General features: G+C 53.9%; 1 protein-coding gene across 1 annotated transcript; it reads right to left on the reverse strand.

The window, feature by feature from the left end:
- Positions 1-515: 515 nt before the first annotated feature.
- On the reverse strand, positions 516-17,010 carry SIGLEC1 (sialic acid binding Ig like lectin 1). Its single transcript, XM_058562151.1, has 20 exons — positions 16,962-17,010; positions 16,298-16,657; positions 15,713-16,009; positions 14,266-14,532; positions 13,671-13,925; positions 12,126-12,425; positions 11,201-11,458; positions 9,784-10,119; positions 9,250-9,507; positions 8,744-9,046; positions 6,767-7,027; positions 6,298-6,609; positions 5,555-5,806; positions 4,978-5,247; positions 4,637-4,888; positions 4,015-4,317; positions 3,021-3,281; positions 1,922-2,224; positions 1,561-1,657; positions 516-534 (listed from the first exon to the last, which is right to left on the reverse strand). The coding sequence occupies exons 1-20, from the start codon at positions 17,008-17,010 to the stop codon at positions 516-518; spliced, it is 5,013 nt and encodes a 1,670-aa protein (XP_058418134.1).
- Positions 17,011-27,783: the final 10,773 nt, after the last annotated feature.

The following is a 27,783-nucleotide window of genomic DNA, read 5'->3' on the forward strand; positions in this document are numbered from 1 at the left end:
TGTTGAAGTAACTGTATTTGGTCTTTTGTTAGAGCAGCCTAACTTATATTCTATCTAATACAGAGTGCCTTGGCCAGCCTGTGAGGTCGCAGAAAGCTCCTCTTTTATTCTAATCCATCCAAAGGTCCAGGGTGGGCTTGGAGGAGAAAGATGTGAAGGGGCATGCATTGGAAGAGAAACGGAGAGATGAGATCCAGAGAAAAGAGAAAGAGAAGTGGGCAACATGATCAACTCATTTCTCTTCAGAGTCCCCAAGGGTCAGCACCCTCCTGGGTAGACCTCTTGGGTTCACCTCCACCTCTCACCACCCATTTTTCCTGGGGGTCAGAGGTTTGGAGCCAGGTCATAGAAAGTCAGATGTCACACCACTGTTTTCACAGAGGCAGGCAGGCCCCAACGCTGCCTTGTTCACAGGGCCCGAGTCATCACAGATTCCGTCGATCTTCTCCTCCTGAGGGCAGGCAAGGCTACGGGTCAGCTCAGGGGTGGAGCACAGGATGAGGTCTCAAATGTGGCTATATCAGGATCAATAAACTTCCCACATAAAAAACCCTGGCCACAGGAGGACTCTGGGAGCAGTCATCACCTGACCCCTAACTCTGGAGGGCAGTCCCCCAGGCTCCCAGCCTTGGGTAGGGGTGCCAAGGGGATTGGTGAGAGTGTGCATGGCTGTAAATGTGACTGGGAGCCCTGGCCCACCAAATGGATTATCTGCAGAAGGGGACACATCAGGGGGAGGGAAAACAGACTTTCATCCCTGCCCAGGTGATGGGCAGACTCAGGGGTGGGGAAAAGAGACCTCAAAACACAGGTGGAGTCCTGTGTTCCAAAATGTGTCTTGAAAGTGGAGGTGATGCTGCTAAGTTCAGAATGTCTGCTCCAGTCATCCACCCAGCCATGCAGCAAATACGTGGCTGCTCTCTACCCCAGTCAGAATATGTCTCCCCCTGTGTTCTCAGGGGGCCCTGGTTCTCTACATTCTCCCGCCAATCCCTCCCTAGACCCAGACACCATCCTATAAATGAGAGTAGTCTCTCGGTGCCAGCCCCCTACTGAGGGGTAGCTGGGCGTTAGGTCTGTGTGTGCCCACTTGGTGAATGGATACCTGTGTGGCGTCCTTCTGTGAAGCCATCTCCACCGCATTCTCACCCATGCTCAGCTTATGAAAATACTTCCTTCTGCAAGTGCAAGAATGGGCTCAGAGAGCATCCCCCTTCCCCCTACCTTCCCCACTTCTCTTCCCCACCCCACAGGCTTGGCCCCAGACTGCTTACTGCACAGAGCTGTGGGGAGCCTTGTGTAAAGTGGGGTACCTTATCTTTCTTCCTCCCCAGCCCTTTGTTCAGCAGAGAAAGAGCAGAGATAAGGAAAGAAGAAAACTACAGCAAGGTGGATTTAGAGATGATTCTAGACGGGATTCCCAAATTTGTAGCAGGGAGGGAGGGGGACAGGCTAGGAAGTATAGAGCCTGTGAATTTGGTAGGAGGGACATGGGAGAATGTTGGGGGAAACAGAGGGAAGGATGAGGTGGCCCCATCCACCTGCCAGCTCTGGACCCACCTCCAGGCGTAGCAGGCCCCCAGGCCCAGCAGTAGGAAGAGGACCAGCAGGCCCAGGACCCAGAGTAGCTGCTGGAACAGACGCAGGTGGTACAGGGCTGGAACACAAGGTGGAGCTCAGGGACAGCTATGGCTCGGCCTCCAATGCTCCCTCCCAAGGGGACTCCCCAAGATGAAAGCCATCTAACTTTCACTTTATCTCAGAAGCTTCTTCATGCAAAGGAGCTTCAAGCAACCAGTCTAGACTAGACAGACAAGCTGGTTGCAGCAGAAGGGATTCAGGGAAGACCTCAGAAGGAAGCTTTCAGACCTGAGAGCTGGGCCTTCGTGTAGAGTAGCCTGGGAGATGGAGCCCCACTCACCTCTGGTTCCGAAGTAGGTGGAGGCAGAGGCAGAGCCCAGGGCATTGGAGGCAGAGCACACATATTCCCCCTGGTCGCTGGGCCTCAGCTCCTCAATGTCCATCCTCAAGGCATTGGGGGTGGCTGAGATGTGGATGTGTGTCTCAGAAGGAGCACCCTGGGACTGGCTGGAGGCCACCAGCCGACTGCCAAGGTGAAGGGTCAGGCTGGCTAGGGGCTCGCTGTCCACTCGGCAGTACAGGATGCCCTGGATGCCACCCTCAGGCTCCACAAAGGCCGTCATGGTGGGCGTCTTGGGAGGGTCTGCGAGAAGACAGGGAGTCTGGTGATTGCACAAATTCCTCCCCTCCCTGTACTCATGCAAGATGACTTTGCTGCTGCTCCTATTAAGGAGTAGAGCCTATTCCTCACTCCTTGAATCTTTGACTTGTTTTGACCACTAAAAGGCAGAAGAAGTGTCATTGTGTGACCTCAGTGCTAGACCTCAAGTGGCTTTGCCACTTCTGCTCTCCTTGGAACACAACCATGTAGGAAGCCCAGGTCGGCCTGCTGGACACATGTGGCCCAGCCAACAGCCAGCCCCAACCGCCAGCCATGAGTGTGAAGCCATCCTGGACCATCTAGCCTCAGTTCAGTCACTGGACAACTGTAGCCACATGAAGTCAGACCAGCAGAAGAACTACCCAGCTGAGCCCAGCCCAGATAGCTGGCCCACAGAATTGTGAGCTAATAAAATGGCTGTTATTTTAAGCACTAAGTTTTGGGATGGCTTGTTACACAGCAGTAGCTGACTGATATGGCATGGGCCTGGGGGGGAAGAATGGAGTAGGGGATCAAGGCTGATAAGGGCCTATTGTGCACCAGGCACACTGCTTGCTTCATCTCCTACACTCCTCACAAGGTGAGGGGACTGACGTTTTACAGAAGAGAGAACCATGGCATGGGTGCACAGTATCACACAGCCAGTTAGTGGGAGTCCTCCAACCTGGGACTCCATACCTGTGAAGTCCTTGCTCTTTGAAGACAGAAGAAGAGGAAGACCTGAGGTGGGCTGTGAGATGTGGGGAGACTGAGGCAGGGTAGGGGGTGTCACACTCACAGAGCACACGCAGCATGACTGGAGTAGAGGTGGTGGCCCCAGTAGGGAGCTGAGCCCGGCAGTGGTACATCCCAGCTTGGGCACGGGCCACGTGGGTGAAGGTGAGGGTGGGCACAGTCTCCACGTGTAGTCGCCGGCCATTCCAGAACCAAGTGAAGGTAGAGTTGCCCGTGGGCCCAGGGCCACCAGGGAGGCGACAACTCAGGTTCAGTGCTGCACCCTCAGGCACGTTTAGCCCTGGCTCAGCCACCACACGCACACCTGCAGGCCGAGGACCGGGAGGTGGTCAGGGATCTGTAGTCCTGTGGGAGCCAGAGCCTCTGGACAGGATCTGGGCAGCTGAGAGGCCCCTGAGCATTATGGGAAGATCTGATCTGACTTAGGATCAGGGCTCCTGGAAGGTGGGACTGTCCCTCCCTCATCAGACTTTGATCTTTGAGAACAGAGCTATCTCTCATCCTTGCACTGGGGACCTCCAGGGCAGGGCTGTGCCTCCCTCTCATCAAACCAGGCTTTCTGATGGCTGAGGCTGTGTCTTGCCCTCAGATTGGACTCCCCAGGGGTGGGGCTGCACCTCTGCCCTCAAACTGGGCTCCCTGAGGATAGGGCTGTGTCTCTCTTCCCACCCCAGGATTCCCTGGAGCAGGTCTGTGGCCCCAGCCCCAGACTGCGCTCTGTGAGGGCAGGGTTATGTCTCCCCTCCGCCCAAGCTCCCCTTGGGCATCACTACACCTCTGTCCTCGGGAGCCCTCCAAGGGCAAGGCTGTTTCTCCCCATTGAGCTGAGCAACCTCCTCCAGTGGGAGTTGTTCCTCTTCCACCGGATTAGGCAGGGCTTGTATCTAATCCTTCAGGCCAGCGAAAACCCTCTCGTGGGAGTCCACTCCTCGTATGGACTGACCCCACGACGCCTGAGCGCCTTCTCCTCCCCCCTCGCCCACTCACCTTCCCCCTGCGACACCTGAGCGCCTTCTCCTCCCCCCTCGCCCACTCACCTTCCCCCTGCAGCTGCGCTGTGGTGCTGACTGAGCCCAGCGAGTTGTGGGCTGTGCAGACGTAGGTGTCCTCGTCACCTGAGGGCACATCTTGCACCTGCAGCCGCAGGACATTGCGGGCCACCTGGACATGGCCTGCCTCCGATGCCAAGCCGTGCACCCCATGGCTGGTGGCCAGCACTGTGCCATCACGAGACAGGGCCAGCTCTGCAGGAGGCTCGCTATCCACAGTGCACTGTACCACAGCCATGGGGCTGGCCCTCGAGTCCCGGAAGGAGGACAGGACAGCATCCCGAGGGGCGTCTGGGGACAGAGCAGGGCACAGATGTGGGCCTTTCTTGGAAACCATGTACTGCCCATTGCCCTTTTGTCTGGCTTTGGCAAGACTGAAGTCTCTGGACAAGTGGTCACCTCCTGGAAGTGACGTCTTCAGGATTCCTGTGGGCAGACCCCTCCAGGCAGGGCTCGCAGGGCCCTAGGGTCTCTTTCCTCATCACCTATGTCCTTCTCTCCCCAGGCGTCCATTCTCGAGTTCTCTGCAGGCCTGTAACTACCCCCACTGGGGCCCGGAAGCGCCCTCCACCCACCCTCTCGAGCACCCCAGCCAAGAACCCTTGCTCACAGAGGACTTTCAGGGCGGCTGGCCGGGAGCTGCGTGTGCCCTGGGCATCCTGGACCTGGCAGGAGTAGGCGCCTGCGTGAGCCCGCATAACCACCAGCAATGAGAGGGAGGCAGCTGGCCCCTCTTGCAGCCAACGGCTGTTGTGGTACCAGGTGTAGAGGGTGGGTGGGCGGGCAGCAGGGTCTTCGCAGGTCACTGTGACAGGGGTCCCCTCTGGCACAGTGGCCGACGGAGCCAGGGTCACCTGCACACCTGTCTCAAGAAGACCAGGGTCAGCTGGGCCCAGCCAGACACCACAGCTGATCCTACCCCTGCTGGGCTTGGCCTGGGCCCTGTCTTACCCTCCAGCCGCAGCTCCAGGGACGTGTTGGCCTGGCCTAAAGGACTGTGGGCCGAGCAGCTGTAGAGACCCTCGTCACTGGGCCCGGGCTCCCACAGCTCCAGGCGCAGGGTGTTGGGGACAGAGGCTGCAGTCGAGGAGGCCAGGAGGCGGCCAGCACGGCTGAGGGCCAGCTGGGCGGGTGGGCGGCTGTCCACAGTGCACAGTACCAGGGCCAGCTGCCCGCTCCGGGTCTCCAGGAGGTAGGTCAGGTGCAGGCTGCGGGGTGCGTCTATGGGGTATAGAAGGAGTTCAGAGACCACCGCCTTGAGAAGGCAGTTTGCAGGTGGCATTCAAACCAGGAGGGCCCTGGCTCCCCACCCTGAGGGCCTCCATTGCCCAATCTGGGTCACTGCTCCTCTGCTCAGACAGGACCTATCCTCATTGCCCCCCGACTCCAACGCTCCTTGTCCAGTGCTCCATTGGTCGGCTGGGTACTAAGCTCCTGGGTTGCACACCTGTGGGGCTCTGGCCATGCCCTGATCCCTGTGGGCTGCTGTCATTTCTTCCAGCTCCACCCTGCATCCCACCACACTCACAGAGGACGTCCAGGGTGACGGGTCTGGAGAGCCGGGGTGCCTGCCCAGGGGTCAACAGGCCACAGCGGTAGGTGGCGGCATCCGTGACTGTGACGTTGGGCAGGAGGATGGAGTGGGCACCTGGGCGCTGCTGCCCGTCCTGATACCACGTGTAGGTGAGCTGGGCCAGGTGGGTAGTCCATACAAGGCAGGTCAGGTTCACCAGCTGCCCCTCCCACACGGTGGCCTCCGGCCACACCTGTACACTCACAGCTGGGGAGAGAAGAAGGGCACCGGGACAGCAGTGAAAGTCGTGAGGCTGTGTACAGCAAGCCTCCTGTCTCCATGAGGGTGGGAAGCCCCTCGGCCTCTGGGAAGCACAGGTGGCTCAGAGGTGGAGCTTGGGAAATGGCTCATCTCTTGGGCGGTCCCTAGCAGAGTTCTGCAGAGCCCTGGAGTGCCCCGAGCCCTCTCTGACCCCAGCAGAGGGCACATAGGACAGTATAGGCCTCCCCTACACTGCTGTGGCTTCTCCTTGAGTGCCTCCTTTCTGATTAGTTTTATCCACTGAGCATCCATGTGAAATTCTGTTTTTAAAAAAGTCTCTTCAGTGAAACCCAAGTCTGGAGACTGCTGCCCTTCAGAAGGGTGGGAATGGAAACTGTCCTTCCGTCCTGCCTGTGCCCCAGGCTTCCAGCTCCCTCTGCAACCTCCTCTCCTCTTAAAGGAGCCACCCACGCATACACTCACACCCTCACACTGACCCTGGGCATCGAAGTTGGCCGAGGCCGAGACCCGGCCCAGGGCGTTGGCAGCCTCACAGGTGTAGACACCCTCATCCTCCAGCACCGCGTTGTGGATCTCCAGGCGCAGTGTGTTGGGGGCCACAGCCACCCGTAGCCGGGGAGAGCTGCCTGCAAGTTCCCCCACACCTCGAAGGGTGGAGGCCACGAGGCTGTCCCCATGAAGCAGTCGTAACTGGGCTGGAGGGTCGCTCTTCACACGGCACAGGAGGAGGCCCTGTCGCCCGGGGCCTGTGTCCATCAGGGTGGTGAGCGTGGGCTGGCGAGGGGCGTCTACAGAAGGCAGGGAGTGGTCAGGGCCTGGCCAGGTGGTTCCTCATCTGGGGCTGTCTCTCAGAGAGAGAGCACCAGGACCAGGGGCTTGGCATCCCCTTCCCCACTGTGCCCTCGGCTCCCTCACCCCCTAGGAAACCTGGATGAAAGTGCTTACAGGACACGTGGAGGCTGATGGGGGCGGCCAGGCTTGTGGTGGCTGAGCCTGGGGCTTGGGCTTGGCAATGGTAGGCCCCAGCTTGGCTCAATGTTATGGCTGCAAAGCGGAGTGTGGCCGAGGTCGACTCCTCGAGGGGCTGGCCATCCCGATACCATCTGTATGAGGTCCCCTCCAGGACCCCCGTGGGTACCTGGCAGCTCAGGACCACAGCCTGGCCCTCCCGGAGCTCAGACGATGGTGATACCTGGACCCAGGCTCCTGCAGGGAGAAACCGGGAGCAGGTGAGGGCCCTTCGCCCTCTCCTCCCACAGTCTGGGACTGTGAGTGTCCACACCAGAACTGCATGACCCCAGCCCTGTGTCCCGGAGCCACAGCTCCCGCACTGGACCACCGCCGAGGGCCCCACTTCAGCCCCGTGCCTCCTCCTCTCCTCTCCCGACTCCCCTGCACCAGTTCTGTCCTGGTATTTGCCACCCACCACCTTGAATTGCAGTTTCGCTCTGTCAATCACATCTCGCCTACCAGAGGGCGAGCCTCGTGAGGGCCCAGCTTGTGTGACCTGTAACCCCAGTGCCAGGCACAGTGCCTGCACCTGTTAGCTATTGACAAATGTTGGTTTGACCACCATAAAGTGCTGAAACGAGAAGGGCTTATGTCACACCGCGTGCCATTGTCCTGATCATGATCTGCACTCAGCATGGGTGAGTGAGGGCTTGGAAAGGGAAGTTAGCAGCTGTGTGATCTTGGGATCCCCCCCAGTCCTCTCCAGCCCAGCTATGCACCCAGGCTCCAGGTCATGAAAGCCCAGAAACTGCAGACCGAGCAAAGGGCAGTCCCTAGTGCCCCCTGGGTCCGAGGCAGAAGGAGACCAGGGTAGGGGGAGGAAGCAGGAGGGACTACTGAAGTGGCGATTGAGAGTACGGGCTGTGCGTGGGGCCAGGCCCTAACTGGTCCAGAGTGAGCAGGGCCCCCTTCTAGTCATGTGACCATGACAAACTCCTAAAACTCTGACCCTCAATTTCTCTGCCTGCAAAATGGGTATGATAAATAAGAACAGATATACAGAACCAAGGCCCAAGGAAAGGTTCAAAAATGGATGTCTGTCATTTGAGGAAAAAAAAATGTGTGTTTCTTTGGCCTTTGCAGCATTAAGGGTATTAACTTTCCTCTTTCCAGGCTTATTCACTTAGGGAGGATTTTTATTTTTATTTTTATTTTTTGTGAGGAAGATCAGCCCTGTGCTAACATCTGCCAATCCTCCTCTTTTTTTGCTGAGGAAGACTGGCCCTGGGCTAACATCTGTGCCCATCTTCCTCCACTTTATATGGGACGCTGCCACAGCATGGCTTGCCAAGCGGTGCATCAGTGGGTGCCCGGGGTCAAAACCGGCGAACCCTGGGCAGCCGCAGCGGAGCGCGCGCACTTAACCGCTTGCGCCACCGGGCCGGCCCCAGGGAGGATTTTTATAGAAGAATACACATGTATATATACACATACATATATGTACACACACAATATATACATATGAATATGTGTATTAATGAAGAATATGAATATATTCTCATGTATGTGTGTCTTTATGTATGTGTATATATGTGCGTGTATACATTCATATACATACATTACACATATATGTGTATACTGTACATATATATTAGGTTTTGTATGAAAATTCTGATTACATAACAAAATTATATTATCATAAAAGAAGTATCTGTCAGAAAGTGCTCCAACCAAGCAAGCCACGTTGTGTAATTGCCACTGCCTCCTGGTGGCTGCCACAGTTATTACAGATGAAAATATCCAGCTGGAGAAAAGGGAGGCCTCCTGCTAGCAGGCTGGAAGCTGTCCGGTAACCATGGCTGAAAGAGACACACATTTCTGCACAAAAACCACACGACCCAGCCAAAAGCCTGGCCAGAGTAGCTCCCAGGGCACCTGGGTCTGCCACATCTTCAGAGGACTGACACTCACCTCGGACCTGGAAGAAGAGGGAGGTGTTGGCTGATCCGAGGACATTTGTGGCCTCACAGCGATATCTGCCAGAGTCCGCAAGGCCCAGGTCTCGGACCTCTAGCTGCAGAGAGTTGGCCGTGGCTTTGGCCTGGAGGCGGCCATGGGATGGGAGCTGGGGCCCTGGGCTGGTGGCCAGGAGGCGCTCCTCATGGAACAGGGCCAGCTGGGCCATGGGGCTACAGTCCACAGTGCAGACAAACACAGCCATGTGGCCCTGGCCCATGTCCAGGAGGGCTGACAGCTTTGGAGGGTCCGGGGGATCTGCAGTGATGGGGGGAGCTCAGGCCACACCCCCAGCCCAGCTGCCACACTATGTCCCACTCCCCCTCCACATACACAGTGCAGGCCCACCTTTGCCCAAGCCCAAGCCACATTCCTGCCTCCCCAAATTCACCCCAGCCCTGTTCTCCCAGACCACCCCCTCCACCCTCCAAGTGCCCACTTTGCCCTTGCCCGTCACCTACAGAGCACACTCAGGACCACTGGGGCAGACAGCTGGGTATCAGCCTCAGTGAGGATGCGGCAGGCATAGAGGGCTGCATCCGTTCTGGCCACAGGCAGCAGCGTCATGGTCTCCAGGGGGCCCTGGGCCCACAGCGCCCCATTCCGGAACCAGGAGAAGTTGGCAGGGCCACTGTCGGCTTCCCGGCTCACATTACAAGTCAGGTTGGCTCCGGTGCCCTCCTGCAGCGTGTGCGACGGTGTGATGACCAGGACAGTGGCTGGAGAGCAGGCAGCACAGTCCCGTTCAAGACAGGCCTCACCTTGACTGCATCCCCCCAACCCCGGGGGGCCAGCGGTCCAGCCTCCCAGCCTGGAGGGGGCAGGAAGGAGACCCTCTGGGGTGACCACAGGGCAGAAGGAGGAAAGCGAACTCCCACTACTGAACAGAGGTGGTTTTACCCAATAGACCCTCCTCGCAGCTGAAGGTTGCAGAGGAGTAGGGTCCTGAGTACCAGCCCCTGACCATGAGCCACCCATTCTCTGCCCCGACTCACCCTGGGCATTGAAGGTCGCCGAGGCGGAGGCATTGCCCAGGGCGTTTCTGGCCTCGCACAGGTACACACCCTCGTCCTCCAGCACCGGGTCATGAATCTCCACACGCAATAGGTTGGGGGCTCTGGTGACCTTTGTACGCCAAGAACAGCCCCCACAAGTGCTGCAGCCACCCCCTGATGGCAGGGAGAAGGCCACAATACGGTCCCTGTGGAGCAGCAGCAGCTGGGCTGGGGGGTCGCTGTCCACACGGCACAAGAGGAGGCCTCGCCGGCCAGCCCCGACTCCTGCAGCATCGGGGTCCAGGCGGGCGGTGAACGTGGGCTGGCGTGGGGCATCTATAGGGAGGAAGAGCATGGGCACTCATCGCATGGCCTCTTCCAGGCCCCCACAGGTCCACTCAAGGTTGGCTAGGCTCCCAGAACACACTGGACAGAGGCATGTGCCCAGAGCTGCCACAAACAGCTGTGCAGGCTGTGCACTGCACAAAGACAGCCAGACTGGGGTGGGAGGAATTCAGCCCATGCCCCTCGTGCTAAACTGTGCTCTAATGCTGAACTGAGTCTTCCCAGAGGAAAGAGTGCCATTTTCTAGCTCGGACAAAGGTGCTGTGTGGGCTAGCAGCCACCCTGTATAACCTGCACATGTTCCTGAGCAGAGTGCTCACATAGCAGTCTCTGGAGTCTTGCTCTCTGCTCCCGCTCTGCACCCCATCCTTTACCACTGAACCTTCCCCCAAGACCTCTCTGCCTCTTATCTCTGATCTCCGAGCCAGCTCCTGTGATAATGGATAACGCCTGAAATGCCCTCTTCCCAGAGGCTTCTGGCGATGGATGGTCAGAGACAGCCATCACCCCAGACCCCGACGTGATCTCACTCTGACACTGGAAAACCCCTAACAGGCGGTTGCTCTTCCCCACAGTCCCAGGACATCGCTCCCGCACAAGTCAGGCTTTCTGGAAGCCAAGTGTGCCCTGAACGTTGGTCGGCCCCTCGGGCTCATATGGAGCATCCACCCTTGACAGGACGCACTCCCTGTGCTGAAAGCTTCTGCCTGTGTGTCTCTGGGACCCTGTGAGGGCACAGCCTATGGGGCGTGTGCACATATATAGGAGTATGGTATCCCAGACCCAGCTCAGGAGGACAAAGCTTGGATATGGTGCCCATGGTGTATTTGAGGCTAGGAGCAGAGGGATTGGAGGATGGGATGTGGGGAGGTAGAGAAAGCCCCAGCCTTGTTCCCCAAATTTCAGCACTCGGTGGAGAGGTCCATGGTGCACAGCCCTGCGGCTGCCCTCCTGATCTAGTCCCTGGGGCAGGACAGGGTCAGGAGGGCGCAGAGGAGGTGAGAGTGGCTGGTGGGCCCCAGTGGGCTGATCCTCCCCACAGCAGGCAGGGTGCGGTGGGAAGGCTGCTCACAGAGCACTGTGAGGACGGCAGGCGAGGAGGGGCCGCTGGCACTGTGGCTGTCCTGGGCCCGACAGTGGTACGAGCCGGCGTCAGTGCTGGAGGCCGCAGGGAGCAGGAGGCTGCTGCTGGGCCCCTCTAGAAGCAGGGCTCCGTTCAGGTACCAGGAGAAGCGGGTGTCAGGCGTCAGGCTCAGGCCGCTCCTGCAGCTCAGCGTCACTGCCTGCCCTTCCAGCACCTCTGCTGCCGGGCTGATGAGGAGGCGGGCCGCTGGTAGAAGAGGGAGAGAGGGAGGCTCAGTCCCCCTGCACATCTGTGGCTCCATGCCACCCGCTGCAGGAAGCCCTCCAGGCTTCTCCTCTCCCCACACAACTGTAGGTAGGTCTGTGGCATCAGCTCTGTGCATCTCTTGATGATCAGGAGGGTGTGGCCTTTAACGCCAATTCTGATCTATTGATAGCAGCTGACTGCAGCATGGCTGGGAAGGATTCTGACCCAGAGCCTAGGCTTATGTCAAAAACCTGGCTTGATCGATTAGCTATGTCTGCCATGGCCCCAGAAGTAGGGAAGGGCAGCACATGCACCAAGAGTTGGAAGACCCTACTTCTCTATTTTGCCTCCTGCATCTGACTCCTAGCACAGAGCCTGCCCCAAACGTTTGATAAATAAAAAACAAATGAATGCATATGAAGGACCCTTCAAGTTCAGAGTCAGAATGTACACAAAAGGACTAATGCAACCTCCCTAGTTTCCTTTTTTGCCTTGACTTCCAGGAACCTCCCAAGTTGGGATGACTGTATAGCCCAAGTGTTTGATGTGATTTTTACTAGCCAGCTAGTTCAGCCCCTCAGTTGAACCCTCTGGACTCCTAGGAGGAAGAGGCCAGAGCAAGCCTCCTCGTTGGGCTCCCTACACTAGCCCCCTGTGGCCGTCTTACCATTGGCGTGGAAATCCAGGGTGGAGGATGCACTCCCAAAGGAGTTGGTGGCCGAGCATGTGTACTCCCCACTGTCAGCTGGCCCCAGGTTTCGGATCTTCAGGCGCAAGGAGTTGGGGGCAGAGGAGACACTGAAGCGTGGGCTGTTGTCACCCTCCCCAAGGGTGGAGGCCAGGACAAGGTCCCCGTGTGACAGCACCAGGGTGGCCAGTGGCTCGCTGATCACAGAGCAGTGAAGGATGCCCACCAGCCCTGCCTGTGTCTCCAGGAAGGCAGTTAGGTCTGGAGCAAGGGGTGGGTCTGTGTGGAGACAAGTGGCCTGTCACCCTCAGATAGGGGCACTCCCTGGGTCCCCCTTTGGCCCACAATGCCCCGGGAGAGGGGACAACCTCAGCAGCCCTGAGTGCCTGCTGAATACACTTTTGTCCCTGGGCCGGGCAACTCACTTTGTCATCCCAATTAATCCTTCTGGCAACCCTACAAGTAAGGATGGGGGCCTCACTTTAAAGATGGGAAAACTGGTAGAGAGACCGGCAGTGGACAGCACCTCGACCAAGGGATCCAAGTGAACACTATCAGCAATGGGACAAACTGACATCACATCACATGCCCCATGATGTGATGCAGTGAGACGGACACGGCATCACGTCTGCGGTGGTCCTGCCCAAGAGCACAGGCTCAGTCTACTCGAACCAGACAAATGCAAACTGAGGGACATGCACAGAACAACTCCCTGTGCTCTTCAAGTTTCAACGTCAGGAAAGACTGAGGAACTGTCTCATATTAAAGGAGAATTCAGGGATATGAGAACTGAATGCAATGTGGGAGCCCAGATTAGATCCTGGACCAGAAAAAAATAATTGCCATAAAGGACATTATTGAGTCATTTGGTAAATTTTAAATATGAACTGTAGATTAGATAATAGTCTCGTATCAATGTCAAATTTCCTGACTGCAGTCATTGTACTGTGGTTATATATGAGAATGACCTTAGGAAATACACACTGAGGAATTAAGGGGTAAAGGGGCATTATGTCTGCAACTTTAGGAATATAAACGGATAAATAGAGAGGTAGATAGATAATATATATGTGTGTATGTGTACATATAGAGTGCATATGTGTATATGTGTTTTTAGAAAGAGTGCATTTGTATATATGTTTACAGCAAGAGAAAGTACGTGTACACACATGCACACATGTATGTGCATATGTACATGTATATATGTATGCACATATATACACACACATACATATATGATGTTAATTTTAAAAGAGAGTGAGAGAGAAAGAAAATGTACCAAAATGTTAACAAATAGGGAATCTAGGTTAAAGGTATGTGATAATTTTTTGTTCTCTTGTAACTTTTTCTAACTTTGAACTTATTTCAAAATAAAAAGTTTTGTGAAATAGGAGAAAACTGAGGCCCAGGGAGGTCAAAGCCCTGCCCAGGTGTGCAGAGCTGGGACATGAGCTCAAGGCCACCCGGGCCTAGGCCCCCAACCCATGGGCTCCACCCTTTGGCCACCCCACCCTGATCACTTACGGCTGACCACCACGCTAACCGGGCCAGAGCGCTCTTTGCCCAGGGCGTTCTGCACCTCGCAGAAGTAGAAGCCGGTGTCGGCCCTGGTGGCCGAGTGCAGCTGCAGGGTCTGGCCGTGGGCGTCCTCCACCGGGGCGTGGTTCTTGTACCAGTGGTAGCGCAGCTCACCGGGCGCTTCTCTAGGCGTGTTGCAGGCCAGCGTCACAGTCTGGTTCTCCCGGATGGTGCCTGCTGGGCTCACCTGGACCTTAGCCACTGTGGGGGCGGCATGGGGCACACTGGGGGATACCCAGCCGACTTCCAGGCCCAACCCCCCAGGGCCCCAGGGTTGCAGCGAATCAGCCTAAACCTCTGCACAGTCTCCATCATGCCCCTTCTGCAGGGGAGCCTCCTGGATTGGCCCTGCCTCTCTTTGTCCTGTTCACCGGGGGCTCCCGACATCCCACTCTGCCAGGGAGGTTTGTCCTCTGTCTGAGGCAGGGCTGGGACTCCACACCCACGTCCCAGGAGGCACCTCGGCCTGGCTTCCCTCAGCCCCAGCAGCCTGGACCCCTCCCTGGCCTCTGGTCAAGACCCAGGCTCACCCAGGACTCACTGAAGACATGGAGGCTGACAGGGGGCGAGACCGAAGAGCCCACACCATTCCCAGCTTGGCAGGTGTAGACGCCAGCATTGTCCCAGGCCGCCTGGGACAACTGCAGCACATGGCTCCGGATTTCAAGCTTCGTCCCATCCTTGACCCACTGCACAGAACTGACCTCGGGGTAGCTGTTGTTCACCTGGCAGGTGAGTGTGACCAGATCACCTGGCAGGATGTTCCGCCCTGAGGGGCTGAGGAGGATCTCCACACCCCTTGGGGCATCTGCAAAGCACGACAGAAGGGGTTGGGTATGGTGCCCAGGGAGGACAGGGAGCACTTCTCTTCTCCTCTTTCAACACTCTGACATAAGGAAGCCCCCCTAGATAAACCATCAGTCCCATTGGTTCCCCTGTCTGGGGTGGGCACTGCCCCCGACCTTGTGAGGAATTCTCCATCCCTTCCTTTTCCATCGAGAGCCTGATAATGCTTGGTCTAGCGTCTAGCCTACCCTGCCTCCTATGGCCTTCTGCCTCATGACACTGTCCATTGTCCTCTGTTCTATTTGGGCCTTTAGTGGCCTGTGGTAGCTGCTGGCAGGGACAAACCACCTAACAGAGGGTGCCAAAAGCAGAGTCAGATTAGCTCTGAGAATGGTTGACCCATTTGTAAGGAAGGTGCCAACAATACAAAGAAATTCCATTTCTTTAAATCTTGTTCCAAAGCCTCTTGCTATGTAAATGTGCTAATAAAAGCTAATAATTTCAAGTGCTTAATGTATGTAAATATGGAAATAATAGAAGCTAATATTTTCAAGTGCTTAAGATGTGCCACACACTCCTTTCATTTTCGTAACAATTCTATGAGATAGGAACTGTTTATTGCTACCATACAGATGAGAAAACGGAGGCTCTGAGAGGCAAGTAACTTGCCCAAAGTTTGCTCATCTCGTGAGTGGTGGAGCCAGCAGCCTGATGCCTGTGACATCTAGAACATCAGCTGTTCTAGAACAGGCTGCCCTGTTTCTCTCTGATGGGAAGATGCATAATCACATGGAAACTTGGGCTCTCTCCCATGGCCTCTTTGCCATGTGCAGGTGGTACCCTCATCCCTCTGAGCATAAGGAGCCTTAGGCAGGAAAAGGGTGAACCCCACCCCCCAGCATCCTCCAGAGCTGGGCTGAATCCCAGGGCCCTCGCTGCCTAACCCCTAATTCTCTGGCTCTTTGTGTCTCCCCTTCTCTGCCCTCCTAGACTGGAGGACAGGAGAGAGAAGGGAGCCATTAAACGTGGCTCTTAGGGTTTAGCAGTCTCTTTCCACCTGCCCCATCCCGGAGGTCTGAGTGTGGCCTGGCTTGCCTCAGGGAGAAGGGCTCTGTTTCTATAGGCTGGAGAAGGGACTGGTTTCCACCGGGGAGCCACAGGTGTATGCTCGGGAATGAGAGTATGGCCCCCAGCACACTCACACTGCACTCGGAGGTGAATCTCGCTCTGAGTCCTGTGGTTGGCCACCGAGAGCTGGCAGTGCAGGGTCCGGCCGTGGTCCTGCCAGGACAGGGCCATGTGAAGCGTCTCCAGGTGGCTGACGCCTGTGGGTTCAAGCTTTTGGAGGGTGGAGGTGACTGAACGAGCGGGGTCCTGGCCGTGCCACTTCAGGCTGACCGTCTCCTGGGGGCATGCGTAGGGAGTGGAGCAGTTGAAGTCCACCTCCATGCCCTCTCGAAGTTCAGCCGGTGAGGCAATGGTGGGCACACTGGGCTTCTCTGAGGACAAAGACAGGAAGCTCAGGACTCGCCTTCACCACGCCTGAGACCTCCTGCCCTGGAAACCTCAGCCGAGGAGCAAGCCCTGGGCAGGTGTCTCCCAGGAGAAAGAGAGGCTATCTTCTATCCCCAGGCTCACTTGTGGTGAATGCAAGGGGGACACAGGGCCGGGGCTAGGGCTCAGATCTGTGGCCATGATTGGGGCTGGGGTTGGGGCTGTGAGCCAGTGGGGCCAGGAGCAGCTTGGGAGTCCCTTCCAGGCAGTAACCAGGCCACTGTGCTCCTCACCTGTCACAGTGACCACAGTGCCTTTGGTATCTGACCAGCGGTTGCCCTCACTGATCTCGAAGCGGTAGTTATAGGAGCCTGAGTCCTCCAGCCGCAGGTCCTTCAGCAGCAGGCTGCACGTCTTGAGCTCGGTGTCCCCCACCAGCTGGGTGTGACCGCGGAAGCGTGACTCCACCAGCTGGGGGTCTGCCGAGTGGCTCACCACCCGCCGATTGCCCGAGTAGTCGTAGTACCAGATGGATGTGATGCTGTCAGGCACCTGCACGTTGGCAGGGAAGCTGAAGACGCAGGGGATGATGAGGCAGGACCCCTTCACACCCTGTACCCCCTGGGGACTGGAAACGTCCCATGAGGCCAGGCCTGAGGGAGAGATGTGACAGAGAGGAGGGTGCTGCAGGCCTAGGGTCACCACTGAGCCCCAAGATCTGCCCCATGGAAGGTGCCCCAGATGGGGTCCAAAACCCTGCCCTGCCCCCAGCAATGCACCCCTGGAGCAGCCCCTCTGGGGACCCCAGGGAGGGTCATTGCTCTCTGCTGCTGCCTCCTTGTGCCCTCCTTCAACCTCAGCAGCCAAACCAGGCACAGGCCAGTCTGCCCTGGCCAGTGGAGGGCTGGACTCACCAAGGTTGGGCCCTGTGAGACGGGCAAGGCCAGCGAAGCTTACCCGCTGGGATGGCTAAGGCCAGGGGGAGAAGCTGGAGCAGGAAGTCCATGGCAGGTTCTTGCGCTGGTTCTGGTGCCTAAGAGGGTGGTGCGCACTGTGCTGGTTGGGCATCCAGGGGCTCCTAGGGCACCTCAGCCTCAGAGCCTGTTGAGAGTCCAGCCCTGTGTCCCTACATCCTCCGCAGGCCAACCCAGTGAGAGGGCTGGGCTGCCAAGGACCTCAGGGGCGGCTGCCAGCAGGGAGCCAGGAGCCCACGTTCCCAGCTCAGGCTGTGCCCAGGAATGCCCTCACTCGGTGGCATGCCCTGAAAAGCCCTCTGTGTGTACCTTAGCTCCACCCCAAGTTCTGCTTTCCCAGCCCCTCACGGACACTGCCCCAGAGCAGATGAACAGCTGTTTCTCCCCTTTCCCTTGCTTCCCTGCCCCTTCCCTGCCACCCAAGCCAGCAGGAACTGGAGCCCAGAGAGACTCAGTGACTTACTCCAAGGCACCCAGCAAGAATGATAATGTCTTTCTTGAGATCTGTTCCTCTACCACCAGCCTTACCAGCTATGGACACAACGGGGCTTGACTGAGCACTTACCAAAGTGCTGCCTTTAAGAGTCACTCCTCTGCTCAAAAACCTTCTGTGGCTCCCCATTGTCCATGAGATATAGGCCCCAATACATCCCTGCAAGATCTTCATTTCCTACTTCAGGCTCTGCTCCCATTCCCTGCTCCCTACACACCACCCTGGGGCCAGCCCTGTCTGCCCATGGGCTCTCCAGCTGACCAGCTCCTTCCTGACCACAAATGATCTTTGCCTGCTGAAATCTTATTCAGTCTTCAAGGTGTAGCTTGAAGGTGGCTCCTAGCTGAAACTTCCCCTTTGGGGTCCCTGTAGGCACCCCAGAACCTTCTCTGTCCCTGCCTTGTCCTCAGCAGCCTGTGAGCACCCGTTTCTCAGGACCTGGGACCGAGGGCATGTGCCCTACAGCAGTGCAGAGCCCCCCAGTCCTTGCATCGGTGGGCAAGAGAGGGGTGTGGTCCTTGGGGGTTTAGAGCTGGTGGCAGGGCAAGTCTAGGTGCAACAGGGGGCACAAGGGCCCTGCACAACACATATCCCACAAACATGAGTAAAATGCCTACTGTATACCATGCACAAGAAGATGGGCCCTCTGCCATGGTGTGATCCTGGTGGGGATGGGGGCTCTAAGGGGTGCCAGAGATGGGAATCCAAAGGGGAGAAATGCCAGAAACACATATAACTAAAACTATAAAACTGTTAGTAGAAAACTTGGGTGAAAATCTTCATGACCTAGAATCAGGCAATGATTTCTTAAGCATGACATCAAAAGCACAAGCAACAAAAGAAAAAATAGATAAATTGGACTTGATCAAAAGTAAAAACTTTTGTGCATCAAAGGACGCAAGCAAGAGAGTGAAAAGACAACCCACAGAATGGGAGAAAATATTTGCAAATCATATAACTGATAAGAGATCAATATCTAGAATATGAAAAGAACTCCTACAACTCAACAACAAACAACCTCAAGCAACCACAATTCAAAAAATGGGCTAAGTACTTGAATAGACATTTCTTCAAAGAGATGATATACGAATAGCCAATAAGCCCAGGAAAAGATGCTCAACATTAGTCATTAGGGAAATGCAAATCAAAACCACAATGAGCTATCACTTCCTACCATTAGAATGGCTATTAACAAACAAACAAAACCAGAAAATAACAAATGTTCACAAGGATGTGGAGGAGTTGGAAGCCTCAGGCACTGCTGGTGGGAATGTAAAATGGTCCAGCCCCTGTGGGAAACAGTTTGGTGATTCCTCAAAAAGTCAGACATAGATTACCACGTGATGCAGCAACTCCACTCCTAGGTATATACCCCAAAGAATTGAAAACAGGGACTCAAAAGGATACTTGCATATCCATGTTCACAGCAGCATTACGCACAATAGCCAAAAAGTAGAAAGAACCCAACTGTCTATCGACAGGTGGATGGATAAAAATAATGTGGTATATCCATACAACAGAGTATTATTCAGCTATAAGAAGGAATGAAATTCTGACACATGTTACAACATGGATGAACCTTGAAAATATTATGCTAAGTGAAATCAGCCAGACACAAAAGGGCAAATATTGTATGATTCCACTTATATGAGGTACCTAGAGTAGGCAAATTTATAAAGACAGAGAGTAGAATGGAGGTTACCACGGCCTGGGGGGAGGAGGGAATGGGGAGTTAATGTTTAATGGGTATAGAGTCTCTGTTTTGGGTGATGAAAAAGTTCCAGAAATAGACAGTGGTGATGGTTACACAATATTGTGAATGTACTTAATGCCACTGAATTGTACACTTAAAAATGATTAAAACAGTAAATTTTATGTTATTTATATTTTACCACACACACATATCAAAACCCATGTTGCCAACTTTGCAATCCTCCGTGGCCCTAAATGCTGACTCGGCAGAGTGACAGTGACGGGGAAGGCCTGGGGAGGCTGGAAGTGGGGACAGGAAACTCATGACATCTCCCAGCCCCCAGCCCATCAGCCTCAGGGCTGGGGCCCAGCTGATTCTGGTGGCTACCAGGGAGCACACCTTGGGAGGGGCTGAGTGGACACCAGGGCCTAGATGGGGCCTGAATTGCTTGTCAGGATGATGAAGCAGTACTCAGCCAAGTGTGAAGGGAGGAGGGATGTCCTTGCAGGGAGCATGGGAAAGGCAAAGGTGTGGGAAGGCCAGGAAGAGCCCAGTTCCTCAGGGGACCCAGCCCTCTGGCTGGGCTGCTCTAGCAGACAGGTCTGGTCATTTGCTGAGGCCCAGTTCTCTGGGTAGTCCTAGGCCTGCTCCTCTCCCAGGAGGATGTACCCACACCCTCCATACCTGATCCTTGGCCACAGGCCCAGGCTAGACCCTGTGACCTGGATGCTATGGCCCGGATGCTGGGCTGAAAGGCAGCCTGCTGGGCATGGTTGGGGGCAAGTGTGGCCCTGAGACCCAGAGCCATGCTGGGTATCAGAGTCAGCTCCTCCACAGCCAGGACATCAGTAAGATATGTGCGTGTTGACCCCAGCAACCCTCCCGTTCCCATTTGGGGCCCCGGAAAGGGCACGCTGAACCTATAGGAGGAATGGTGGGGTTTTAGACACACTGACCCCAGAATGCAGCAGGAACTTTTGGAATGTGTGAGAGGACCTTTCTAGAACCATCCAAAACCACATCATGAAGATGTCATCTAGGGCCGGCCCCGTGGCTTGGCGGTTAAGTGCGCGCACTGTGCTGCCGGCGGCCCGGGTTCGGATCCTGGGTGCGCACCGACGCACCGCTCCTCTGGCCATGCTGGGGCCGCGTCCCACATACAGCAACTAGAAGGATGTGCAGCTATGACAGACAACTATCTGCTGGGGCTTTGGGGGAAAAATAAATAAATAAAAAATCTTAAAAAAAAAAAAAAAAAAAAGATGTCATCTACGCTTAGCCCAGCCCTACCTCCAAAGGAGTCAGTCCCCCCAGAGTGCAGCTTGTTGGCTCAGCCTGCAAAGACCAGCCTCAGCCCAGAAAACTTTCCAGGAAAAAGAAAGGGCAAGAAGGACCCCAGAAAGGGAGCCTCTGGTCCCTGTTTGAAAGCCTGGTGGTGTTGAGGGGTAGCTGCCCCTAGGGCTTGGGTTGACCTGCGTGTCCTAGTGTGCACCTAGCGCCCCCTGGTGGTAGAGGAATGACTGCAGGTCCTGGGGAAAGGGGGTGTATTGGGGGGACAAGGAGCACCGCAGCCCCGAAAAAATCCATCCCCTGGGCAATGGCTGTCCAGAAGGTCATTGCCTTCTAGACTGGAAGTCCTTAAGGTTCATCCTTCTATCTCCAATCTTGGACACTCTGAAGACAGAGTTTTAAATCCTCACTCCTAGAATTGGTATGTGTTGCATCACGCTTGGGGTGGGGTGGCCTGGCACACAGTGGACACCCATGTGTGCCGCCTGTGTGAAATCAAGTGTCCTAGGACATCTGGGGATGGCGGGCTGGGACCACGATTCCCTGACCTCCCATTCCAAAGGCCAAGTCCGGCCTGGGGATGAAAGGGCAGAGGCAGTGTCACTGTGGGCAGCTGTGCCCGGGTGTGGGATTAAGTTTCTGTTTCCCAGCCCCAGGGCTCCCCCACAACTTCCCTATTAGGCTGGACAAGGAGGGAAATGGGGTGACATAGCCAGCTGGAGAGCTCTGCCCCACAGATAGGAAAACAGGGTACAGATGGGCAGTTCTGAAAGTGCATTATCTTCATAATAGTGGAAAGCCCCCAACAGAGGCCAAACATTTAACTCTGAAAGCCATATAATCCATAAATGAGGTCTATTGTCTTTGAAATGTCACATTTCATTCTTCAGTCTGGCTGTAAATGCTCTCAGCCCGAGTGAGCACCCATTCCCCGAGCTGTGAAGGATGGTGCTGCGCTCAGAAGAACGAAGGGGTGATGAGTGGAGTGGAGTGGGATTGGGCTTAGAGTGAGGAAAGATGAGGGTCAGGCTGCAGTTGAGCTGGGATTTGGAATGGAATTAGGGTTGAGATTGAGGTTGACATGGAGATGAGGGTGATGGGGTTGGGATGAGGATGAAGGTTGGGACTGGGGTTGGATGGAGATGATGGTTAGTAGATGTCTGGGAAAGGGATGCAAGTTATGATGCAAACGAGAGTGAGGTGAGGCTGGGATAGGGACAGAGCTGGGCAGGGCAGGGGTCAGGATGACAGTTAGGATTGGCATGTGGGTTGGGGAGGATTTGGGCTGTTGAGGAGTTTGGGTTATGAGTACAGCTTTGATTAGTGTTTCGGGCTTAGGTTGGTTTGGGGTCCAGCACCCACACCCGGACACCTCCCAGCAAATCTCAGCCCAGCCTCGCTCCCAACCCTTTGCTTACCCTCCAGGTCCAGGGATGGGAGTACCGGCTGCTCCACAGGGGAAGTGGTGGCAGGGCTGGTGAACCACAGGAGAGACAAGAGGAAGGAGGACCAGGAGCTGTTGGTGCAGCTGGCTCTCCAGGGCTCTGCCACCCCAAGAGAGGAGCTCCAGCCTCAGGAGCTGCTTCCTCTTTTCCTTGGTCAGGGAGGCAGCTGCAGGCCTTGCGCAATACCGAGACAGGAAAGCCCTCCTAGGCCAGGGAAGGCCCTCGCAAGGTCCAGGACTCAGGCACTCGAGCAAGCAGAAGTGGGATCTGGTCCCACGTTGGAGACTCTTCTTAGGCAACATGGGAAATGAGGGTTCCTGTCCACCAGCCGTGTCCATACTCCTCTCTTTCAGGGCCACTTGGCCATTTTTGGGAGGTCAAGAGAAGGGGAGGGAGCTTTCTGCACAGTATTCCTCTTGACAACCAGGAAGGAGGCAAGCCCAGCCTGGGGCGGAGGAGCATTACAGGGTAACCAGATTCTCCAAGCCCTTTGGGAACCTCTTGGGACCTCGCTGCCACCTGGATACTCTGAGAAGAACCTCCCAAGAAGCAAGCTCTAGTTGTGGGAAACACAGGGGACCCAACATCCAGGACACTCCTCAGGCTAGAGGAGCGTCTCTGATTCCTCTCTCCTTCCCTACTGTCCTATACCCTACTCCCCCGATCCATGATTTCAGCAACCCGCCCCCGACCCCGGCCATGGTTGAGTTACCATCATAAAGCTGGAGCCCATTTTACTGAGGGCCTACTATGTGCCAGGCACTTGACTTTTGGGGCAGATGTTAATTTCTCCAAGCAATCTTGGATACAAGTGACAACACATTTCTTTGTTTTGCAACTCAAATGTAATTCAACTCAGCCCCTGCCTACCTGCAGTGGTGGGGAGCCACAGGTGCAGATCAAAAAGGAGGTGAAACTCTGAGTCAGGATGGACCCAGGATCTCAGGCCACAGTAGTCCAAAGCAGAAGTCTGCTGACATCTATCCTGAAATCCTCAGGCCCCAGAGAGATCAGGTCTCTAACACTCTGCTCTCTTTGTAGCCCTTGCATCACTCCTAACCTTGGGTCATTTCCTCTTTTGACCAAAACACAATGGGTTCTTCCCGTTGCTTTCTCCTCCAACCCCAACATAACACCTGTTGGTTCAGAGGCCCCCTGTTCTTAGGCCTGTGAGATTGTGACTTATTAGCCCCAATCCTTCTGTCTGCTGTAAACTGTATACATTTACCCCATGGCTTCACGATGGGTGAAGCATCTTCCTTCACCCCTTGATTTTGGTCTTAGCCATGTAACTTACTCTGGCCAATGGATGTAAATGGACATGACATAAACAAAGTCTTGAAATGTACTCGCATGGCTGGCCTTGCCCTCTTGCATTTCTGCCACTGCCAAGCAAAGGACGTACTGCAGCTGGCCCACTGGCTCAGAGGATGAGAGAATGTGGGGCAGACCCGAACCAAACCCACAGCCTGGATTGAAGCCCAGCTGAGCTCAGCCTAAGTCAGCCAGACCTGAGCCAACCTGCAGAGATGTGTTCATTGGTGGATGCCACTGAGAATTCTGCAGTTGCTTGTTAGGTACAGTAGTAAACTGACACAGGCCTAAGTGCCAGATCAGTGTACACAGAACTTGCTTACCTTTCCTTGGGGTAAGGCGAACAGAGACTTGTCCATCTTGCCTTGTCAGGGAATGTTACCTTTTGTTGTTTCTTTGAATCTTCAGCTGGCAAAGTAAATTTAGAAATTATAATTCCTAGGTAATTTCTCAGTAGGTCACACTGCTACACATACTTTTAACTTTTACAGACACTCTGTGAGGTGGGTACTATTGTTCTCATTTCAGGTGTGAGAACCAGGGCATGGGGACGTTAGGAGATTTGCCCAAAGCAAAAATGTTTGGCTGCAAAAAAATAAATAAGACCTCACCAAAGAGACATACAGGTGGTAAATAAGCATATGAAGAGATGCTCCACATCATATGTCATCAGGGAAATGCAAATGAAAACAACAGTGAGCTACCACTCCACGCCTATTAGAATGGCCGGAATCCAGAACACTGACAAGGCCAAATGATGGCGAGGACGTGGAGCAACAGGAACTCTCATTCATTGCTGGTGGGAATGCAAAATAATCCAGTCACTTTGGAAGACTGTTTGGCAGTTCCTTACAAAATGAAGCATAACTTTTACCATATAGTCCAGCAATCATTCTCCTTGGTATTTACCCAATTGAGTTGAAAACTTATGTTCACACAAAAACCTGCACACGGATGTTTATAGCAGTTTTATTCATAACTGCCAAAACTTGGAAGCACCCAAGATGTCCTTCAGTAGGTGAAGGGATAAATAAACTGTAGTATGTCCAGACAAGGGAATCTTATTCAAAGTAATAAGCTATCTATCAAGTTATGAAAAAAAATAGAGGAATCTTAAATGCATTTTACTGAGTGAAAGAAGCCAAGCTGAAAAGGCTAAATACTGTAGGATTCCAAGTATATGACATTCTGGAAAAGGCAAAAATATGGAGACAGTAAAAAGATCGGTGGTTGCCAGGGGTTGGGGGGGAGGGCTGAATAGGTAGAGCACAGAGGAATTTTTTAGGGCAGTGAAACTATTCTGTATGATACTATAATGGTGGATACATGTCATTATACATCCGTCTAAATTCATAGAATGTACAAAACTGAGTGAACCATATCGTAAACTACAGACTTTGGGTCATTATGATACGTCGATGTAGGTTCATCAATTATAACAAATTGGTGAGGGATGTTGATAATGGGGGAGGCTATGGATGTGTGGGGGCAGGAGGCATTTGGGGAATCTCTTGTACCTTCCCCTCATTTTGCTGTGAACCTAAAATTGCCCTAAGGAAAAAAAAAAAGAATAGAAAATAAAAAACAGAGGTTATTCCACTTGCTCCATTTGCTGGAGTGAGAACTCAGAAATTCTCCCAAGAATTTTGGCCATAAACGGTAGGCACTCAGCTTGACATCTACTTCCCATCAGATGAAACCAATGCCAGCTCAGGCCCTTGACTCTTTAGACAACTGACGTTTTCAGCCTTGAGGCAGGTGGCTGAGAGTAGTGTGCATAGCTACTTTCATATCCATAGTGTTTAGAGGTTGGAATACAGAAGGAATAAAGGTCAGGAAAAACTCTTTAACAAATCTCGGACTTCTATATCCTGAAATTCCATCTCATTGTAATTAAACATATTAGAGCAAAATCTGTCCCAAGAGTGGCAGATCCTAAAATAATAGAACTTTTTAGAATTGGGAAAGAGCAGGAGCAAAAAAGACAAACAATATTTTTTAGTGGCAATGCTTGAAATGTGAAATCTTGAATATGAAATTAAATCTGGCTAATAAATGAATTTATTTCATGGCTCAATGGTGTTAGTAAAATTTTGATAATGTGTTTTACTTTTGTTCTGAAATAACAAGCATAATTTTTTTTAGTGGAAAAAAACACGTTTGGCTAAAGTACAGAAAACCCAAAATAACAGTGGTGTAAATTAGATAGAAGTGTATCTCCCTCTCCTTCAAGTAAGTGTTGGCATCCAAGGCTGATACGGCAACTGCATGATCATCATGAAACTACACTCCTTCTTACTTTTTTGCTCTGCCATCTTCAATGGGCTGCTTCCACTCATGGTCCAATATGGCTGATTGATCTCCAGCTATTACATCTGCATTCCAGAAAGCAAAATGGAGGAAGGAACAAAGCAGGTCATGCCCCCATCTTTTAAGGATAATTCCTTGAATTGTACACTTCATTTCTGCTTGTATCACACTAGCGAGAAGTGAGTCACACAGCCTTATGTCTTTATTCCAATAGATGAGGTGCCCAGGTAAATATTGGGGGCTCATTACTAAAGAGTGCGGGGGGATGAGGCCCCACCCTCATATGGAGCAACCAGGACCCTAACTAAATCATTTATTCCTTGGACCCACTCAGATCCCAGCCCCAGGCCACTGACCATTTCCTTGACAGCATCTCTGCAGAACCCCCCAGCTCCCCCAGAGGGCGCCAGAGCTCTCAGCTTCTTTGCCTTTATTGCTTCAGACCCACGTGCAATATCTGAGGGGTGGGCGGCTCAGTCAAGAGTGGCCTAAGGGAGATCTTCGGACCCTGCTCTGGTCAGCATGCCGGGAGGTGGGAGTCTTGCAGCTCAGTGGTGAAGAGCCTCTGCCCTGCATAGAGCTGAATTTAAATCCAGACATATCATTCACCAGCTGTGTGATCATGGGGAAGTCATACAAGCCCTCTGAAACTGGAGCCCTCCAAGAGCTTGTGTGCAGAGCTCCACACAAGGCCTGGAATGTCAGAAGAGCTCTGTGACTGCAGAGTGAGGGTGGCTGAAGGCTTCCCCCACCAGGGTGCCTCCACTCCCATAGCCACACCTGGATTGTCATCCATTCAGTCACCCCCCCACAGCCTGTGGTTTGTCCCTCTGGCTCTCCTTCCTTGCTCATGCTGATCCTCCCCTAGTACTCACCCAGAGTGAGGACTCCGGGGTTCCTGGGGAGACTGAAGGCCACACTCCTCCTTGACACAGCCACTAGGTCAGTGGGATGACCCATGGAGGGACTGGCTTTGAGGCCAACAGGCTTCACAAGAAAATAAAAAGGCCTAAGGTATGACCCACCTCCCCCCACCTTTTTCCTTCCTGTGCAGGGTCTGAGTGTCCAGTGTGAGCAGTTGCAGGCCCCACGGGGCCCCATCAGTGCAGAGCTGGATGGAGTTAGAAATATTTAAACCACTACACTGACTACCAATTCAAGATGGAGGGCTGAGAACATGTCCCTACCACCCCAAGCCTCTCAGATACCACCAAAAGCACAGGAAGGAAAGAGGAAAGGAAATAAATCCACAGAAGGGCTGAGAACAGGATGGCTGGGGAGGTATCAACTGTCCAGGGCTCTTGATTTATTTCCAGAAGATAGAAAAAGGGCAGATTGCCATGAGGGATAAATGGGGGCAGAGGAAACCACAGCCACACATGCCTGAGAGAAAGCTGCTCTCAGCTTTCTGAGAGGGATGGAGCACAGGGGTGGGCTGTCTGTGGGAGACAACACACCTCAAAGGGATGGCGGGGGCACACGGCCCTCTCTGCCCCCACTGCTGATGCTCAAAGGCAGAGGAAATACCCCACATCAATGCCAATACCGGTCAGCCCTGCCCTTCGTTCATAAAGATGAATTGGTCACCAGGTATTACCAGATAGCTAAGAAAAACCAACAAAAGGAGATGGATTAAGAAAAGAATAGCAAATAGCTATTGCGTGCTTACTGTGGGCCTGGCAGTGGTCTAAGCGTTTTACATTTAGTAACTCCTGTAACAACCACCTGAGCTAGGCGCTATGGTTATCTCCACTTTACAGGAAACTGAGTCACAGAAAGGTAACATAACTTGGCTGAGGTTTGCACAGCTAGTAGAGGGCAGAGAGATGGAACCTGAACCCAGGAAGCCTGTTTCCTGCGTTATACTTTGAACGACTCAGCTACATTGCCTCTTTAATAAACTAAACAAAAGGCAAACAAACTGATCCCAGAGGAAACAGACAATTCAAAAAGCAGACGAGAACTTATAAAGAGTCTAATGCTATCACATTCATAAAACAAAAAGAGGCAGCTATGAAAATAAAGCAAGAAATCATTCTTGGAAATTTAAAATGGAATCACTGAAATCGAAAGAAATGGGGAAGTGTGAACATCTATGGTTTGGGTATCCAAAATGAACTCACTCTTCTTTTGGTAAAAATACTCTGATTTCCCTCCTGTATTTCTAAGCCCTGTGGATTGGGTAGGATTGACCCCCACTTCTTTCCCATCTGCTGCGTAAGAGGAGCACGTTGCTGTTGCATGCAACTAGGAGGAGCCA

Source organism: Diceros bicornis, chromosome 19, assembly GCF_020826845.1.
Source record: "Diceros bicornis minor isolate mBicDic1 chromosome 19, mDicBic1.mat.cur, whole genome shotgun sequence".
Taxonomy (NCBI): domain Eukaryota; kingdom Metazoa; phylum Chordata; class Mammalia; order Perissodactyla; family Rhinocerotidae; genus Diceros; species Diceros bicornis.